Source organism: Macrosteles quadrilineatus, unplaced genomic scaffold (assembly GCF_028750875.1).
Source record: "Macrosteles quadrilineatus isolate MER2022 unplaced genomic scaffold, UCM_ALF_1.0 Scaffold_3__2_contigs__length_128488019, whole genome shotgun sequence".
NCBI classification, from domain to species: domain Eukaryota; kingdom Metazoa; phylum Arthropoda; class Insecta; order Hemiptera; family Cicadellidae; genus Macrosteles; species Macrosteles quadrilineatus.
In genome coordinates this window covers 80,528,106-80,546,025 of record NW_026542596.1, presented here as the reverse complement: position 1 = coordinate 80,546,025, position 17,920 = coordinate 80,528,106, and the positions used below count along the sequence as shown (strand labels likewise).

At 34.3% G+C, this 17,920-nt stretch overlaps 3 protein-coding genes across 4 annotated transcripts; all 3 read left to right on the top strand.

Annotated features, from left to right (window-relative positions):
- Positions 1-1,115: 1,115 nt before the first annotated feature.
- LOC128991172 (E3 ubiquitin-protein ligase Siah2-like) lies at positions 1,116-8,489 on the top strand. Of its 2 annotated transcripts, none has more exons than XM_054413953.1 (2): positions 1,116-1,271; positions 8,085-8,489. In XM_054413953.1, exons 1-2 carry the CDS (start codon positions 1,269-1,271, stop codon positions 8,472-8,474), a joined length of 393 nt encoding a protein of 130 aa, XP_054269928.1. In that variant the 5' UTR covers positions 1,116-1,268; the 3' UTR covers positions 8,475-8,489. The 2 variants fall into 2 exon arrangements, with proteins under 2 accessions (XP_054269928.1, XP_054269927.1); XM_054413952.1 differs by lacking the exon at positions 1,116-1,271 and adding an exon at positions 1,593-1,625.
- Positions 8,490-9,928: 1,439 nt separating this feature from the next.
- LOC128989325 (uncharacterized) lies at positions 9,929-12,964 on the top strand. Its single transcript, XM_054411206.1, has 2 exons — positions 9,929-10,079; positions 11,541-12,964. Exons 1-2 carry the CDS (start codon positions 9,929-9,931, stop codon positions 12,962-12,964), a joined length of 1,575 nt encoding a protein of 524 aa, XP_054267181.1.
- Positions 12,965-13,864: 900 nt separating this feature from the next.
- Positions 13,865-15,082, top strand: LOC128989324 (uncharacterized). Its single transcript, XM_054411205.1, has one exon. It carries the CDS (start codon positions 13,865-13,867, stop codon positions 15,080-15,082), a length of 1,218 nt encoding a protein of 405 aa, XP_054267180.1.
- Positions 15,083-17,920: the final 2,838 nt, after the last annotated feature.

The window sequence follows — 17,920 nt, the reverse complement described above, 5'->3', positions numbered from 1 at the left end:
CGCACTAACGGACACACATATATATCAATTTGAACGGATGGTGTTTTTGGCCTCTAGGGACCTCAAAACTAAAAATTAAATCGGTCCCGGGTCCAGGTCTTACCATGAGTACTACGGTAATAGCTTATTCCCTATATGGGAAATTCGCTAAAAACACACAGCAAAGATTACATGACAGCTACAGAGCTGAAATTTGTGTAATTCTGTTCACTAATGATACCAGTAAAATGGTGATTATCCTCGGTGTGGCGTACAAGCGAACTACAGATTTATACGTGAAAACGGCACAGACCCTTACTTAACAACCACTCTCGTATTTAAATATTTTGAGGAGTCAGTTAAACCAAGGATGAATACAAGAGATTCTACTGAAGGGAGACAAGACCAAAACCGGTTATTAAAATAAAATTTAAAGAAATCATTGATAAAATTATGATATTTACAATTCTCCTCAATTTATCCAGGCATTACTAAAGCAGATTTAATTTTGTAATGCACTCTTATAAATAAAAAATCCAGGCATTTCTAGTACATACATTTAAAACCAAACTGTCAAGTCTCTAAAAGCTGGGCTGATAAGTTATACCAGTACCACTATTGTTTAATATTAATATTGTTAATATTATTGTTAAATCTTAATTTTGTTAAATTTTAATTTTCATAATCTATAATGACTATATAGTTTGTAAACATAGGTTTAAAATTTACTTGGATAAGGATGGTAGAAGTGATCTTTAATATAATGTAGAATCAAGTTTCTTTTTCTTTTAAGGTTTGTATGAGTAACTACAAATTGTAAGCATTTAGTTTATAATAAATTGTGTACTGCGAAGATAATACACCCTCTTATGTTACAATAACTATAGGTATTCCAAACTTCTTTTAGTACATTTTACATTAACTATAATATTATGTTAATGTAACTAGAATTGACAAATTGATTCAAGTTTAGTATTTGATGTTCAAGGGTTGGTATAAGTCAGGACAAAAAGAAACATAGATCTTGTTATCTGTTGTCTTTATCTTGACTAGAAAACAACTAGCAACTAGCTAATCAGTGTTTAGTTGAGTAGAGAGTAACTTCAGGGAGGTTAAACTGTACAGTTCGTCTTAAACACATGATGATAAACTTGATTTGATCAACTCTTGCAAATAGGAAGAAACAGGAATTTTGCTTTTCAAATGCTTGATGGTAGATAAAAATTACTGTAGACTTGCTCAAGAGAGTGATGTTGAATGTTTAGTTGAACAGAAAAGGATATTAAAACATGGTAAGTAAGGTTATTTAATATTTTAGTTTACATCTGTTATCTAAGTAAAGTGTATATTTAAAACTGCATTTTCTGCAATTTATGTATAACACTATTGCTATTATTCATTGTTAACATGAAATAGTTATTTGCCGGTAACTAGTGTGTGAAGTGACAATTTGCTGCACGGCATGTGCGGTAAGTTTCTCGAGTGCAGTAAAGGCACTTTGCTCTCGAGTTACATATTATATTTTTAGTTGAACGGAAATAGCCTGCTTTGTCAGGTAACTGTAGGAAAATATATTTATTTAAGTTTGAAATTCTTTGTGATTCATATTTTAGCCTACAAATTCTGTAGAAGATTATATGGTCCTGGTAGGTAACCTCTATAGGGTGAATATGTTTAATGGGTCAACATATAATTGTACCCCATTAAATTGATTTGATTCTAAATTTTAAGAAAATTGGTTCATAAAAGGGAGGTAACTCATTTGAAAGATAGGTTACTGTTGATCAAACAATATGAGTGGTCAATGGTCATTATGGTTAAGATCAACACCATACGTTTGAATTCATATAAATGTTACAGGCAAAGTATTATAATGCAGGAATTTTAACTTGCTTAAAGCTTTTAGGCAAAGTATAAAGTATGAAATATTATAATAACAACTAGATAGCCTGTTGCTCGAAATCGAGCAAAACTGCAACTTGTAATAAAATAATGAAGAACAAAAAACATAAACAGCAAAACCTCAATCATTGAATCGCTCTAAAGTAATTAAATGTGAAAAATATTATGATGTAAAAAATTATAAAAGTAATCTACGGTAAAATATTTAAATATAGATCCATTCTCATACTGCTTTGGTTATCTCTTATGTACTGTGGGTGGGTGTCCTCTATGAGAACTTACATGTCAACCACACACTGTAAAGCTGTGCTGTAAAGTTAGTTTTTCAGACCTAATGCAGCAAGCTAAATCCCTCTCTTGACGCCAACCAGTACGACACATACTATAGCATTGTTAAATTATTTCTACGATATGTTCTGTTTTAGGCGTGTTTAAATTAGGTGCCCCAAACAAAGTCTCCGGTTTGGAACAAAAGAGTGGATTTAATGACGTATCTAGAAGGGATTCATGTTTGACACTATTCTTTTTAGAAAAAAAAAGATTTATTTGGGCAGGTGGTGCTCTGTTTTCAGCTTTAAAATAGCTGCGACGTCTATACAGGTAGCATCATTGTAGCAAGGGAAGTCACTTATTTTGTCTTTTATGCACTGAAGAATCTAACTTGACTCCTCGGAGCTCTCGTCCCTACAAATTTCTGCCACAGTTTTAAAAGATTGGGCAAATGGGTTGGCATTGTCACCCTACTCCTGCATATTTTTTCGTTTCATTTTTTGTTTGAATTGTTTTACATGCGCTGTTGGGTTCTAGTGCTAACGTCGTACTTATAGATCTGTGCGTATTCAGGATCATGACCTTCTTGAGGAATTAGATTACCTACTCAGTGGTAAAACGTGTCATGGATCTTGAAATTGTAGATCCCCCTGTGCGACCCTCTCGTCAAAATTAACTTCAGAGCTGACCATGGCAAAGGCGGAATTGAATTGACGAATTTTATCCAGATAATTTCTGTATCCAAGCCTCACAGCCTTGTTTTCAGATTGGGAGTTTCCAATAAGTTCCTGAAAGTATGGTGAATTCCGAAAATGAGGTAATCGAACCTTTCATTTATGGCAACAAAGAGTAAAAATTGAACTGTCTCGGCCAGTCTTTTCTTGCTTAAAATGGAAGCCACCACAATGCAAATATTTAACGTGATCAATTATCAATTATTTAAGATGGGGATGCCACTATGTGCGTATTTTAACCCAAATATGAGTGAAGGATGAGTGGCGCGATCTTGTAGTCTTGTTAGTGACTAAGGCCGACATGTTAATTTGTCCGAGGTTGGATGTATCACCACGGTGGTACTGCCACTCTGTATCCGTCAAATTGGGAGGTTGATGCAAGCGGTCACGTTTGCGTTCCCTCCAGCCACTCACAGTTCTTTGTCTTTCTTGTGGCATTTAATTTTAAATTTAGATAAAATGCTTAAGTTAACCAATCAACAGAAAACACTAAAAGGAATTTTGATACTCATTGTAAATTACATGATAATATGGTAATGTAAAGGGTAACTGCACTGTGAATAATCACTTTCAAACATTCACTTAATCACGCCGAACTGTAAACAAAACTACCGGTACACGATAATTCAGTAAAATACGATGTAAGGTAAATAAATTTAACATTTACAAACAATTTGTTGTCAGGTCTTGCAAGGAAACTCTTTATTTTTATGAACCAGACTTAGTTAACAGATGTTTAAATAAAAATATAAAATTCCGGCTTTGCTCTGTAAACAAAGGAAATTGAGTTTGTTGGTTTGAACTATTGTCAACAGATAGCGCCGCCGATCCCAAACTTTAGCCCTTAACTGTACTTAAGTGCTGCCCTTTCTTAATATTCTGGCACATCTACATGAAAATACCTTTAATTTGACACCTCAAACGTTAAAATCCGTCCAGCCGTTATCGAGTTATGACTGTGAAAAGAAACCTGCTTGCGTATTAATATATAGATTTGATTTTATTCACTTTGACTAGGCATAAAGGCATTGTGTATGTCCACATGTGTGCCAGGCAAAGTGAAAGTGTTAGGAAGTATTTAGCATATTAAGATAAATTATTGTGTATAATTAGATTAGGTTGGTTAATTTTAGTCAACTCTAGAATATACTTAACAGAGTACTGTCCTTCGTACGGGGTTGGTGTATAAGAGTGTAGGTAACATGCTATTGCAGTTATACTCATGTTTTGAGTTTGGAATGGGGTGAAAAGTGGTTTTGGAAAATTTGGTTATTAAAACCATAGATAAAACATACTCCCTTAGTAGATTTCTCATATGGAACAGCTGAAGACAATTTTATTGTTAGTTCTGTACGGTTTATGTAGAGGTCGTGTTTTGTTAACAATTTGCTTCCCGTTATTACAGCCATTTAAAACCTCGTTTAAACAAATAATACGATCTAATCATAAATAATAACTTGTCCCCTAGTTATATAACCAAACAGTAAAGCACAAATCAAGAAATTAACCCTAAAATAATAGAAACAAAGTTTCGTCGACACTAGTGCCCATGTGTCACATACATGAACTAGACACGAAAAATGTGCTTCAAAATTTACTTGATACTTACTTGATACTTGTAGGTATCCCATTAGTAGCACGGGTGTGCCATGGTCGTCAAAGTTTTGGCCTATTCTTGATTTAAGAACTCTTCTACTGAGTAGTAAGGCCTAGTCGTTAAATATTCTTTAAACTTGGATTTGAACTTCTCCGCATCTTCAATTTCCCTTATGGCAGCTGGAATTTTATTGTAAATTCTTATGCATGTAGGTCTTGGTTCATCTCTCACTAAACTGGATGAAACTTGTGGTACATGTAACATTGGGATGAGAAGTCTACTTGTGTTGGTTAGTCTATGTTAAAACTATTGAGATTGTTAACACATCTACCATAACCATGTTTTACCACTGCACCTATAAACTATAGAAAAAAATGAATGATCAAACAGGGTGGTCGCGAATAAACGTTAAACATTTGATTGGAATTTTGAATTTTTTATGTTATTTTAAAACTTTCATCAACATTTAACAGTACCATCGCGTTCTCCACAAAACTTTGTATAAAAACACATGTATATCAACTTGCCTAAATCTGCATTGCTACTTATAAATTTGAATAGAAATAAAAATTTGAGTTTTTCAAAAAAATATTAAAAAATTTGTAAACATAAAACTTTATTAAAAAAAGGTTTCAAAGAGCAGCAAATACTTTTAAAAACTGCTCCATAATCTAAGCTTTCAAACAATACCATAAAACGTAATATTTGATCCCGATATATGTCCGCTATTCAAGTTTGAATGGCGTGAAACACAGGTTATCCAAAACATTTTACTATTAAAAACCGTAAAACATGGGTCTTTTTAACCTACACATACATACCAAGTTTCATAAAGATCGGTTGAAAAAATTAAAAGAAAATGTTTATGTAAAAAAATACAAAATGGCGGTTAACAAAGCTATTTTGTGAAAAAATTTATTCTTGATTTTCTCTTTATTTTCACCCAAGGAATCACTATGGATGGAATCACATATGGACTCCAAAACCGCTCGACAGATTGTAATGAAACTTTCAGGCATTATTAAGCAATATTCAAGGATGGTTTGTGTGAAGTTTGGCGCAGATCCGTCAAAAGGGCTCCGCCCCAGTGGCTCTGGAGATTCCCATGTTAACCTTATGAGTACTCATATTTAAATGGAATTAAAGAATCTTAACAGCTGGTTCAACTAAACAATTTGATTCTCTGATGTTCAATAGCATTAAAAAGTTAATAGGTTTACCAACAGAGTGCAGCACTATTATTAGCGAATTTCATATATAGGGAATATTAGCGAATTTCCTATATAGGGAATCAGCTATTACCGTAGTACTCATGGTAAGACCTGGACCTGGGACCGATTTACTTTTTCGTTTTGAGGTCCATATAGAGGCTAAAAACACCATCCGTTCAAATTTATATATATATATGTGTCCGTTAGCACGATAACTCAAGCAAAAATGATCCGATTTTGATGAAATTTGGTACAGACGTGTAAACCTACATTTATTCTAACGAGTTCGTGAACCAGCATGATCGGACTATGGGAACGGGGATTTATGGGGTAAAAATAGGGTTATCCCATTTTTGAACCTAAAAACACAACATTTCACAATTTCTTTCCAAACGATTTTGTAGAGCTTAAAAAATAAACAATTGAGTATATTGAAGCGTTATTATGCGCCTATTGGTTACGGAAAACATTCCAAAAAACTGTAAATTTAAAATTCCCATGTTATTCTTATGGAGAATAAGTCAACGGTTGTAGTTTGCTTGTTTATGAACATATTTTGGAAAATACATTCATTTCTTACTAAAATATTAAAATTTTCCAAAAAAAAAATGACTTTTTACCCTCCCTGTTACAGCAAACCTGTGGATGTAGTTTTACAATGAGCTTGTGCTACGGTCTACACACGGGGACTATTTTTACATCTTACATTCATATAGTTATATTTATTTTGTGTTAAAATAACTTTATTAAGGTTAGCATAACCCAAACATAATAGTACAAATAGTGATGTGGGCCGGGTAAATACCCAGTGGGTAGGTAAATATAAATTGGGTATTTACCTGGGTATTTACCCCAGGCCTGGGTAAATACCCAAAAACTGGGTATTTATAATTTTTATTAAAGTTAGAGAAGATTGAGATTTTTTTTGCAATTATTACCCTGAAAGGATAGTAAAATGATGATAAAATGTGTTGAACAAAATTTCATATGGTCACTACTAGCATTTTACTTCTCGGTATAATCGCCATAAATACCCAGGTCTGAGCATAAAGCATAATCTGCATAAATACCCTGGTCCCATGGTTGCACTGGTCCTGACTACTTGTGATTTTTTAATTTCTATGCTAGATAGATGAATTTATTTTATTGGAAGTGAAGAAAAATAATTTGTAAAGTAATAATTATTATTTAGAAAGACAGGAAAATGTAACCTAGTAGTGGCCTATGTGTAAACAACTTAAGAAAATAATTAAAATTCAATCTGTAGGATGGCAGGATTTAATAATATTTTTGTTCTAGATCTTTTGTTGGTATTAATAGTATCAAAATAAAAAAACTAATTTCATAAACTTGTGGTACAAAACATTTGAATCTATAGCACAATAAATCTTTCAACAATTCCTGGATATTTATAAATCAAAATAATTTTGTTTATGTTATTTAATTGGTTATAAATTTATAAAATGATAAAAATTGAAATAGCTACAGCCTTTTTTAATATAGGCTACTATTTTTTAGTAAGTTAAATATAACTGATGTTACTCGATTTAAGACACGAAACCCCATGCTTATTTATAATAAAAAAAAGTGCTAAATCATTAAATAAAAGGAAGCCTACTAGCAAAGCTTGAAGTAAAAGGTGTTATAGACTATCCGTTATTAATCATGTAATGATAACAATAACATATTAAGGGGTAAATATAAATGAATTTCAATCGATTTCATAAATACCCAAAATACCCGGGTATTTATGGATTTTGGGTACTTACCCGGGTAAATACCCAGGGTATTTACCCCGAGTTTTAAATACCCGGGTATTTTACATCACTAAGTACAAACAGTCGAGAACCCCTGAGTAAAATCAAATATCCATAGCAAATTTATCTGTGTAAGTTAAAGAACATACAAAGTATCCTTTAGTCCCCTCCCCCCTTTAGTTCTTTGAGTTTTTAAAGATTTGTACCTTAAATGGCAATTTTACAATGAATAGTTTTCTGCAAGGTTTCTTATCAAGACAAATATTTTTAAGTAGAGGTTTCATAGGGTGTGTTCCAGACCGCCTCGTGTATAATCCAATTTTTTAAAGTTGAAATATGCAAGAGGTTAATTTTTCTTTTAATCTGTCCAAGTAATCCTAAAGTTGTCTGTAGGGCAACCAGTTTCGACGTCTATGGTTGGTCTAAGGAGGTTGCGATTTTAAGTCCAGCTTGACAATGACGCCATACCCGTTGAAACCGGTCGCCCTACAGACGACTTAAGGATTATTTGGACAGAATAAAGGTAACTTAACCTCATGCTTATCATTTGTGAAGTAATCCAGAAGGCAATACACAAAATAAATATATGTTGAAGGTCGTTAACTTGTGTTTTCTGAAACAATTCTATTTCCAGGATGATGAAGATGTAAAACAGTATCTGGATCAGGTAGAGAGGATCGCTCAATGCCCAGTGTGTCTGGAGTTGGTCAGAGCGCCAGTCGTCTTGTGTGTCAACGGACACGTAACTTGCGGCCAGTGTAGGAACAATGCTGCCAACTGCCATGTGTGTCGTCAACCGTTCAGTAATGTCTCTCCCAGGGTCTTGGAGGAGCTGCTGTCAGCGTTGCCACAGCTCTGTCCTAATGAAAGGTGTGGGGTTGTTACCTTCTTGGATAATCACTCCAAGTATTGTGTTTACAGACAGATAAAGTGTAGAGTTGCCAATTGTCAATGGTCTGGAGCCGTCATCGAGTGGTTTGAACACATCAACAACATCCATACCTCTCAAACATCTAATCTATAAAAGAGTACAAACTAAATGTGGTCATTACATACTATTGTCAATCACCAGTTTCCTAGGCAATTGGAAATGTGTTTATTACAATCATGTAGTTGAAGACCAACATTTTATTATGAAATGTTGGAAGAAAGGAAACGATCTCTATCACAGCTTCAGACATGTTATGTGTGAGAGATCTAGTGTTGAGTACAGAGTTATAGTTGAGTACAAGCGTGGTCAGCAAACTGTGTATAGAACTTTGATTGAAGTCCAACCATATGAGGATGATGAGTCCATGGAGACCAATGCAGCTGTTTTTCTTATTGATGAATTGAAGGAACTGGTTAATGAGGATGGCCATTTGCCAATCTTTATTACAGTAAAAACTCTTTCTTCTAAGGGAGAGTAAAATAACTGTGTGAAACTTGCTGTTGCATGTTTGTTTGACAAATAACATAATACAAGTGATGCATGTATTTTTGTTAATCAGAGGTATAGCATATTATTTTCTTGTTTAGTATTCAATGAAAACCTCTTTGGGAAATGGGAATGTTGTTTAGCTTTACGGTAAAAGCCATATTATACAATAAATAAATATGTTTTTTCCTTGAAATTTTGTAATCTGTGTAGAATTTTTCCCTTTGAACCCATAAACCTACCTCAAATTCTGTCAGTCTTAGGGGTTTTTTTTTTTGCATATTTTGTGAATAACTACAATAGTTAACTTACTCTATAAAAGAATAATAAACTAATTTTAAATTTACAATTCTTAAAAATTGTCTCTGTTACCATTAAATGCACAACACTTTAATAAACTCAATTATTTGATTTTTAAGCCGTACATTGTCATTGTGGTTTAAAACGCCCATTAGTTATCCCATTAAATCCTGTTCTCCTAGTCTGATCATGCTCAGGGCCGCAGCTACACATTTTTCTAGGGGGAAGTCCTAAATTTGCCACCCTTTCACTATGCAACTATGGATTTTGATGATACTTTTATGTTGTGAACTTTATTGAATATGTTTCCACTTCATTGATTTTCCTTTTGATCTGACTGTTATATTTTTTCTAAAATACTGTGTTTTGGTTTAACACATGTTAAATATTTTGTATTGAATTAATTTAATTGTTTGAAGATTCAGTTAAGACTTTGGAATAAATAAAGAAGCCTACTAATCTGTTTGTGAAATAATTATTTTATCATTTCTGGTAATTATTTCAAGATTCAAAACATTTTGGCGACCGTGACAGGACCTTTTCTTTAATTTAAGACATCTGGGTTATTTAATAGTTATAATAATATGGAAAGCCTAGAAAATATGAAAAAGAAAAGATCACAGATTAGAAGGCTATTCACCAAGGTTTATAATGAACTGGAAGAAGCATTTAATAATGAAGACCTGTCAATGAATGATAAAGAAACTCAAATAAAAGTAAACTTTTCTCAAATTGAAGACAAAATAACAGCATTAATGGCAATGGATGGAAAAATCTCTGATGAAATGCTGATGAAAGATGCTTCTGATGCTGATCTGGACAATGAACTGGACACACAAGAAGAATACAAGAAGAAATGGTACCTGATGAAGGCTAAGTATGAAATGTTTCTTAAAACACCTACCAACAATGGTGAGTCAAACATTATTTACAAACCAAACCGTAACTTTCATTTGCCTAAATTGCAATTACCTTCATTTGATGGGGATATTAGGAATTGGATTGGGTTTTGGGGTCAGTACAAAAATATTCATGAAGATAGTGAAATTAAACCTGAAGACAAATTTCAATATTTAATTCAATCCTTGAAACCTGGTTCATCAGCTAGGGAATTAATAGATTCTTTTCCTCCTTCTGGTGAAAATTACATCAAGGCTATTGAACAATTGAAATCCAGGTTTGCACGTGATGAACTTTTGATTGAAGTTTATGTAAGAGAATTACTAAATTTAGTTTTGAAACAAGCCAACAAACAAAGTATCATGCCACTTTCAACCCTTTCTGATAAACTTGAGACTCAACTGCGTGCCCTAGAAACACTCGGGGTCACATCAGATAAGTATGCTGCCATGTTATACCCACTGGTTGAATCTGCTCTACCAACTGATACTCTCAGAGCATGGGAGCGGTACAGAACAACAAACAAAATAGGCTTAGGTGAATTTAAAGGTAGCGATCAGTCATCTAATTCAAATTATTTACAGCTATTGTTGAATTTTGTACGTTCCGAGGTCGAAAGCGAAGAACGTATAGCTCTTGCTCGGAACAGCTTTGCAGTCGACAGAGACATTACACCAAGTGACCGGCCACAGAAGAGATACCATCACCAACGTCCTGGTATGAAAAGTGAGTTTGAGAAAGGACTACTTTTACCTACAGCATCTACAATAGTTGCTACAGACAGCTCTTCAGTGGTGAGTAAGCCTACATGCTTATTTTGTAATAAAGGAAATCACAACACTCAAGACTGTTCTGGGTTACAAAAGCTTACTTTAAAAGATAAGAGAGAGTTTATGACAAAAAAGGGAGCTTGTTTCTCATGTTTAAAGTTAGGTCACAGCAGTAATAAATGTAAAGTTTTTGTATCCTGTGCTATCTGTAAAAGGAAACACTACTGCTTAATGTGTCCTAGTTTAGAGAAAATGATGCACAGTAATACTCATGATTATGACAAATCAAATGTCATTGAAAGTGTTCAAATTAATGACAAATCTGAGTCCTTGATTGCAAATCAGAATAAGGAAACCTTATTACAAACTCTTCTAGTAAAAGTAATAGGACCTGACCAGCAATCTTTACTAGTAAGAGCATTGTTGGATTCTGGATCTCAAAGGTCTTATATCTCTAAGGACTGTGTAGAGAAACTTAAATTAATAGAATCTGGTGAGGAATTAATAGTTCATGGTTTGTTTGGAGGTATTAAAACTAAAGAGACTCCACATAATCTTTACCAAGTAGAGTTACGTGACACAAAGGGTAAATTTGGCATTTCAGTTAATGTGCTTGATCAAGACAAGATTTGCAATTACATACCCAGATTAGATACAAAAAGGTATTTTCCCATTTTAAAGAAGAAGAATATATACCTTTCAGATATTGGACAAGATGCAGCAGAAGAAATAGAGTTACTACTAGGAGCTGATATCTTGGGCCAACTGCTCACAGGTAAAATTGAACAGCTAGATCACACTCTGGTTGCTGTTCAGACTGTGTTAGGATGGACAGTAATGGGACAATGTGGAAAAAGTTACCAGTCACTTATTAGTATTAGTTGCTTTGCTAAAATGGACATTTCAGATCTATGGCGTTTAGATGTTTTGGGCATCACTGATCCATCAGGTAGTAAAACAAAGGAGGCGAATGCATCAGATGTTTTGAAGCATTTTAACAAAACTATTGTAGTAAATAGTGAAAATAGGTACGAGGTGACTCTTCCATGGATTGAAGGCCATCCGGAGCTTATGGACAACAAAGTTACAGCCGAGAAGCGACTACATGCAGTGACCAAGAAGTTGATTAAGTTAGAAAAGTTCAATGAGTATGATCAGGTATTTTCAGAGTGGTTAAATTCAAACATTATTGAAAGGGTTGTTGAGTCCTCTGTAACTGATAGACCTGTACACTACTTACCTCATCACGCTGTGGTCAAAGAATCCAGTTTGACTACTAAGGTTCGACCAGTCTTTGATGCTTCTGCTGTCGATAGTAGGGGGAATTCTCTTAACTCTTGTTTGGAAAAGGGACCTAATTTAATAGAACTAATTCCAGCTCTCCTAATGAAGTTTAGAAAACACCCAATAGGCGTTATTTCAGATATTAAGAAAGCTTTCTTGCAAGTTAGTTTAACAGAAAGTGACAGAGACGCTTTAAGATTTTTGTGGTGGAAGGACTATGATTCTAGAGAAATATCTGAGTTTCGACACTGTAGGGTGGTATTTGGAGTTTCTTCTAGCCCATTTTTGTTGAGTGCTACTTTAGCTCATCACCTGGAGAACTCTCCTGAAACTATGAAAGATACGGCAAATAAATTGAAAGAGTCTTTCTATGTTGATAACTGTGTAACCAGTGTAGAGAGTGAATATGAACTTCATCGATTTGTAGAAGAATCTCAGCTTCTTTTGTCAAAAGCCAAGTTTGAGCTTCATAGTTGGGCAAGTAATGTTTTGCTGCCAGAAGAAATATACAAGTCTGAAGAAAAGAATATGTATCTCTCAGACAACTCGGTTCCTGTCTTAGGATTAATGTGGGATGTAAAATCAGACGAGCTTTACTGTAATGTGAATTCTGTAAGCATTTTTGATAAACCAATCACAAAAAGAAGTTTATTGTCGATATCTCATCGTATATTTGATCCGATAGGATTCACTTGTCCATTTACTTTGATCCCCAAGATGTTACTGCAACAGGTTTGGAAGCTAAAACTGAGTTGGGATGATGAACTACCATATGATATCTTACAACAGTTTGATAAGTGGATAAAAGACTTGCACTATTTGTCAAGTTGTAGGATTCCTTGAAGGTTTAGTGATTGTGTAGGTCCATCATTGTACATAAGTCTCCATACATTCTGTGACGCGAGTAAAATGTCATATGCAGCATGTATCTTTATAAGAGTTGAAGTAGGTGAACATGTCACAATCCAACTTGTTGAGGCCAAATCCAGATTGGCACCTGCAAAATCCCTGACTATTCCACGTTTAGAATTAACAGCAGCACTGATAGCGTCAAGATTGTTCGTTTCTGTAAAGTCAACCCTGAATATTCCTAATTGCAAATACTATTTTTGGACTGATTCAATGGTTAGCCTGACATGGATTAAGACAAAAGGAAACTGGAGTACTTTTGTGGGAAACAGGTGCAATGAAATATCTCTTAATACCAATGTTGAAGACTGGCGTCATATCCCTGGTGCTTACAATGCAGCAGACATTCCCTCAAGAGGCTGCAGTGGAAAATCCTTGGCAGAAAATAAATGGTGGTTAGGTCCTGAATGGCTAAAGCGTTCAAAAGACATGTGGCCACGTAGTGAAGCTATAGCAACAGCAGATGAAGTAGATCAAGAAAGGCGAAAAACTGTTGTTTCATCTGTTTCAGTTAAAGATCCTAAGTTCACTGATCAGTTGAATTATTTTGATCGATTCACAAAGAACGTCAGGGTAATTGGTTGGATATTCCGTTTCTATAACAATTTAAAAGGAAGCAAGACTTCTGGTGAACTAAATGGATCAGAAATAGAACATGCGGAAACAAAATTACTGTGGTGTATACAAAAGGAATCGTCTCAAGAGTTAACATCAAGAAACAAAATGCAGACTTTTACTGATGAAAATGATTTGTTAAGAGTGAAATCAAAATTGACTTTAATGAACGATGACGAATATTTTAAGTTTCCAATATTGTTGCCCTCAAACCATGAGATGACGAAGAAGCTTATAGCAGAAAAGCACCGTCTACATCTTCATGCTGGGATCAATACTTTGGTGTCAATTTTACGTCAAACATTTTGGATTTTGAGGTGTCGGAACTCTGTCAAAAAGATAATATCAAGATGTGTCATATGTAAGCGACACAAAGGAAAACCTCTTCAGTGTCCACCCCCTCCCTTGCCACTTGAAAGAATAAGTGATTCAAAAGTTTTTGAGACAACGGGTGTAGACATTGCCGGGCCATTGTTCTTAAAAGAAGGTATAAAAGCATACATAGTTCTGTTCACATGTGCTGTGTATAGGGCGATCCACCTCGAACTTACAACTTCTCTGTCTACAGAAGCTTTCATTTCTGCTCTTCGTCGGTTTGTAGCGAGAAGAGGTCGTGTTGTCACAATTTATTCAGATAACGGGAGGAACTTTGTTGGAACAAGTAATCTTCTCAGACGGATCAACTGGGATGAAATTGAAAAGTTTTCATCTGTCCAGAGGATTAAATGGAAGTTCAACCCTCCTTCAGCGGCATGGTGGGGCGGATGGTGGGAGCGACTTATTGGAGTGGTAAAGGAAATTTTACGACGAAACTTGGGAAATTCATCAGTCACGCAGGAAGAACTCTCAACAATTTTGTGTGATTGTGAAGCAACTGTAAATTCAAGACCTTTGACTTATCTTTCGAATGATGATGACTGTTTACAACCATTAACTCCAGCCCTATTCTTACAACCAACATCAACAGCTGAATTACCAGATTTGGATGAAATTGAGTGTCTAAGTTTAAATAAAAGAGTGCGTTATATAAACAAATTAAGAAGATCACTAAGAGACAGGTTTAAGAAAGAGTATTTGGCTACACTCATTCACAATGGAAAAAACAAGAAAAGTAGAGAACCCATTATTGGAGAAGTTGTATTGATAGGAGATGATAACACAAAACGAATAAGATGGCCTTTGGGGTTGGTACAAGATGTATATCCAGGAAGAGATGGATTCTCCAGAGTCGCAAGACTAAAAACTGGAAATGGTATTTTGACAAGACCACTACAAAGACTTTTTCCATTAGAAATCACAGCTTGTGAAAAAGAGTGTTTGAAAGAAAATAAACCACTTGAAGAAGAAGATGTTATAGTTCAAAACGAAGGCTTTGATTTCGCTAAGAAGAAAACCAGATGTGGAAGAGAAGTCAAAGTGCCCGAGCGATTTTACTGATTTAAAATTGCACATGTTTGGTTAGCAATTTTAAATGGGGGGAGGATGTTGTGAACTTTATTGAATATGTTTCCACTTCATTGATTTTCCTTTTGATCTGACTGTTATATTTTTTCTAAAATACTGTGTTTTGGTTTAACACATGTTAAATATTTTGTATTGAATTAATTTAATTGTTTGAAGATTCAGTTAAGACTTTGGAATAAATAAAGAAGCCTACTAATCTGTTTGTGAAATAATTATTTTATCATTTCTGGTAATTATTTCAAGATTCAAAACATTTTATTTAAGTTATTAAATCTCAATACATGAAGTTCCTCAATAATTAAAATAGATTTTTTCTTGATTTTTAGCTGCAAACATCTTGATTATGTCATAAAATTAAATTACACCTTACATATTTTAATTAAGATGATACTTGCTGAGTCTTTGATCGTCTTGTCTAATGTTCAGTGGCGGATCCAGTCAGGAGTCGAGGGGGGAAAAGAATTGCCTGCGATCGCGGCAAAATCGTTAACACCTCCCACTCACTATTACGGGAAATCGTTATTGTTACACTCTACAGTAGGAAGGGGTAAATTAGTGGGAAACAATGCTGTAATTAGTTAGTTTCAGCCTCCCATTTAAAATCATTATCCAAGTCCAAAGTTTCCCACTAATTTATTTTCAACTAGGGCCAGCAGCATGTGTCTAAGGAGGACAAGAAAGAAGTGGAGGACTCTTAGAGAGTTTGAAGATGGGGCTTGAAAATACCAGCTTTTTATTAATTTAAATAGCAATTTTTTATTATCTTTCCATGTAAAAAAAAATCATTTAAGGAAGATAAGTTTTCTTTAAGTCCAATATGGTGGCCAGTGAGTTGCTGTTAAAAACACAGTTCCAGTTGAACACACACTAAGATAGTAAGTGTGTTTAAGTATTGTGCCGATTTTAAATTCAAAGATTTAAAATCCGCGCCAGGCAATGGACAAGTCAGTCCAACATGACGTAACGCGGAGGAATACTACACTCGAACCGTGTCGCGTGCAAACGTCTCGTCGTCACTCGTGGCTCAGTAATCGCGTAGTCAACATGTGAAGTCGCGTTTTGTCGCTGGTGTAGGACGAATTTATTAATATCTTAATTCGTAGCTCGGAAATTAGCGTTCGGGCGGAAATTGTACGTGCATCAAACGATCGCAATTGTCAAAATTTCGCCGAATTGCATTTGGGGGTGTGTTTTATTAGTATTAAGTCGAGACAGTTGAGATGCCGGATTGATTGTTCGCGTTTGTGATGAAAATTCGTACATGCATCATATCGATAGCAAATGTCAGTTTCTAGCGAATAGCGGGTCGTCGTGAAGGTATTTTCAATTGAATCATTAAACGCCAGCTCGAAAAAACAAGAATTAATAAGTCCTACACCAGAAAAAACCGTGTCGTGATGTTCCGCTCGGTCAGACAAAAAGTCACAAATTACCACGAGTCAGTTTTTAAATGTTCGGTACGCGTGAATCTTCGTCGGAATGAATGTGTATGTGTCGACATGTGTACGTAAGTAAATGTTTGTGTTATTTGTGTTTTAGTATTAAAATAGTCTTGCCAATCTGCCATTTTTTCACATGTTCCACTAGCTTTACAAGTCAGAAATCATGTCAGAGCTGGTCTGAAAATTTCATGTTTCATTTGGTATACCTTGAGCACATGGTCGCAATTCAGGATGAAAAATGTTTAATTGAATTTTATCACGTTATGCAAAGAATTTAAGTTACATTAGTAATTATAGTCAATTGAAAATTATTTATTAAATCTATCTATTCTTATCTATTATTTTTAAGAACAATGATTGTCTGTGATATTATTATTTTGTGTTCTATGCAAAGGTCAAATTCTATCATCATCAGTATTATTATTTATAACGTTTTGTATCTCATATAAGGTAATAATTTTGAATAGAGTGTTACATTTTTAAATAGTGAGAGTTTGATTGTGTAACGTAAATGGGGGTAACAGAGTGCTCGGTCGAAGGCTAGGGTTGACAAAAGGTCATGAGGATAGACTCCCATTAAATTCATAAACATTAAATACTTAATAAAAATTATCAATTAATCGACTCAGTAGTCGATTGGCCCCGTTGCATTGATCAGCAAGGAGTGATGTAGATCACAAACTACATAATAGTCCCTGTTTGATTAAATTGTAAACTGGCCAGTTTGATATATACGAACATCCTTGGGGAGTCTGGTGGCCTAAACTAAATAAATAAAATCGTCAAGGCTAGGTTTTCCCGAGACTCTGCAGTGTTAAAATGTGGCAAATCACCAAACAACTACAATCAATTATCTCACTCTCTCTTTCAAATATTAATAAATTGTGCATAAAGTTTATTACATTGTTTATATTCAATATTTGTATCACAGCTCGTAATTCTGATTCATTATACAGTATTTTTACAAATCATCATCTTATCATTATCCTGTGTTTTATATTATATTATTAATATTATACTGGTAAATTTAAGAGTATTGGTTTAACTGAAGAAGTATACAAAGTATACACAATGAGTGTTGATGATCACATTTTTTAATATCAAGTTGGTGAATTCATGAATAATCGGCTTAACCGAAATCCAGTGTATACAAACATCTTGAAGTCATACTTTGATAAATAGTTTCTGAACAAACAGTTTCATAAATATTTTCAATCAATATTTTAATATGTTATTATTTGCAGTATTACAGTTTTACAAAGAAAACAATTCACATCACAATCTTTCATCTGAACTGACATTTCAATTCATAGAGTGTTCAAATAAACACATCCATTAGTTTTAAGAAGTGTTAGAATTAAGCTGAAGA

Coding starts and splice junctions, on each gene's coding strand:
- LOC128989325 (XM_054411206.1), top strand. CDS start 9,929: ATGGATGGAAAAATCTCTGATGAAATGCTGATGAAAGATGCTTCTGAT. Junction 10,080..11,540: donor TAAAACACCTACCAACAATG/GTGAGTCAAACA, acceptor TATACCTTTCAG/ATATTGGACAAGATGCAGCA.
- LOC128989324 (XM_054411205.1), top strand. CDS start 13,865: ATGACGAAGAAGCTTATAGCAGAAAAGCACCGTCTACATCTTCATGCT.